Below are 2,618 nucleotides of genomic sequence, written 5' to 3' on the forward strand. Positions count from 1 at the left end.
GATGATCTTTACTCAGGATATGATCAATTTCAGCTTGCTTTGGAGAGCAGGGATCTTACTACAATGTATACACCTCTTGGTTTGGTGAAAATGTGCACTCTACCATAGTGTGCTACTAACTCTGTAGCTTAATGATATGAATAAGGTGCTGAGAGATTTTATTCCTCAAGTTACTAGGCTTTTCATCGATGATTTGCCGATCAAGGGATGTGAAGAAGGGTTCAAAGATGAGGTAAAAGACCAGAGGGAGTGCCGAAAGTTTGTTTCCAAGCATATTGCTGACTATGAGCCATTTTATCTAGGCTTGAAGAAGTTAACTTGACACTTTCAGGGCCAAAATCAATTTTTGGTGCTAAAGAGGTTTTAATTGTGGGGCATATGTGTGACGCGAATGGAAGACAATTGAGTCCGGCTAAAGTTTGAGCTATACAAAAGATGAAAGAAACAAGCACAACTGTTACTGAGATTCAGAGGTTTTTGGGTGCATGTGTATTTTATCGTATTTAGTTGCCACACTTTGCTCATGTTGCAATGGCCATCTGAAAATTGAAAACAATGCTTCTCGAGGCTCCTACCTTGAGAGAGGTTGACTATAAGTGCGAAAGGCCAGTGATCTTAACCATTGACACTAGTCCAACAGGTATCGGGTGGGCTATACGTCAAGATGATGAAGATGGTCACAAGTATGGAGTCCGATTTGGAGCAAAAGTGCTTAATGCTCGTCAAAGAGGTAACCCACAGGTTAAGAGAGAACTTTTGAGTGTTGCTACTGCCCTGAGGTCTGACAAAGAATATTTCATTGGTGCTTCAGTTGTGGTAGAGACAAATTGTTTACCATTGATAGGGATGATTGCAAACTGTACTACTCCAAACATTGCAGTGTTGCAATGGATAGCCTTTATTAAGTCTCTTAACCCAAAGTTTTGCCACATTGCAAGCATAGATAATCCTGTAGCAGATATGTTTTCAAGGGCCAGATATAAAGATGAAGAGGAGATGCTTACCACTAATGATGATGTGGGCTTAAAGTTCTATACCTCTTCTCATTTACATGCAAGATGTGGTACTCATGCTCATGTTTTTGAAGTCTTTTTTGAAGAGATGTTTGATGGAGAATGGCTTTTGATAGGTCGTTACCTCAGCACTCTTACCAGGCATGAGGGATGGAGTGATCAATCATCACTCCAGGATCAAGAAAAAGGATTATAACTACTTTTTAAAGGATGGTCATTTGTGAAAGCAACCAAAGTGTTCAAGAGGGGTACCACAAAGGGTTTTTTGTGAGATAAAGCAACTCAACGGTAGGTGATTAAAGAGTTTCATGAAAGCTTATGGGCTGGACACAGAGGGGAATGGGCAACTTTTGCCAAAATCAAGGATCGTTACTGGAGGAAGGAATGTACAAAGATGTTGTTGAATTTGTGGAGACTTTCTTAGTATGCCAGCAATATTCTAATGTACGGCATCGAGATGGATTACATACTTACCCACTAGTTGTGCATTACAAGTGGGTAGTAGATTTGATTACAATGCCAATGGGGGTCTGGCAGATGAGGTATATTGTTCTTGCTAGAGAAGACCTCACAAACCAGGTTGAACTAGGGAGAGCTTTGCGTACAAAGGCTACAAGTGCTGTATGAAAATTTTTGCTTGAAGATGTAATTTTCAAGTATGTATCACTGTGCTGATAGAGGAGAGGTGGATGCAGATTAAGCTCGTGAGTTCTTTGCTTGCTTGGGCATCAAATTGGCTCTTACTACGACATACAATCCAGAAGGTAATGGGAAAAGTGAAAGGGGGCATCCGCCTGTTGTTAAGGCTTTAACAAAGGCATGCCGAGGACGTATTGGTGATTGGCCTAAGCTGCTAACTTTTGCTATATGGGCTAATCGCACTACGCATAGTTCAGTTACAGGTTATGTGCCATTTGAATTGATGGATGGGCAGAAACCCATTATGCCTACAGAGGAGGCAGTTATGTCTTGGACTATAATGCCATGGGAAGTAGAAATGGCTACATAATATTTTCTTGCTTTACGTATTCGCCAACTTGAGAGGCGTCAAGAAGATATTGAGAAGGTCAGTTACAGGTTATGTGCCATTTGAATTGATGTATGGGCAGAAACCCATTATGCCTACAAAGGAGGCAGTTATGTCTTGGACTATAATGCCGTGGGAAGTAGAAATGGATACAGAATATTTTCTTGCTTTACATATTCTCCAACTTGAGAGGCATCAAGAAGATATTGAGAAGGCCAAAGACAAGCTTAGGAAAGGTTGAAGAATAAAAGCAACATTTGATGAGAAGCATAGACTATGTCCATATGCTATCAAAGATGGAGATTGGGTACTCGTTTAGTAGCTTGGAGTATCAATACTTTGCTATGAGAAATATGGTCAAGCGGTGGTTTGGACCACATGTTGTACTTCATGTTTATGAAAATGCAACATATAGATTATGTGAGCTCGATGGCACTGAGCTTAGAGTGCCTATTGTAGGGAAAAGGATGAAACTGTTCAAGAAACGGGAACGTGAGTTTAATTTTGAGGATCAAATCTTAGATCGGCAGCCAAGGGATGATGCTGATATGTATGCATCGAACGATGTGTCTGATGAA

General features: G+C 40.6%; 1 protein-coding gene across 1 annotated transcript; it reads left to right on the forward strand.

Annotated features, from left to right (window-relative positions):
- Positions 1–555: 555 nt before the first annotated feature.
- On the forward strand, positions 556–1,209 carry LOC147450269 (uncharacterized). Its single transcript, XM_086520442.1, has one exon. It carries the CDS (start codon positions 556–558, stop codon positions 1,207–1,209), a length of 654 nt encoding a protein of 217 aa, XP_086376568.1.
- Positions 1,210–2,618: the final 1,409 nt, after the last annotated feature.

This window comes from Adiantum capillus-veneris, chromosome 9 (assembly GCF_014529385.1).
Source record: "Adiantum capillus-veneris isolate H3 chromosome 9, ASM1452938v2, whole genome shotgun sequence".
In the NCBI taxonomy this organism is placed as follows: Eukaryota; Viridiplantae; Streptophyta; class Polypodiopsida; order Polypodiales; family Pteridaceae; genus Adiantum; species Adiantum capillus-veneris.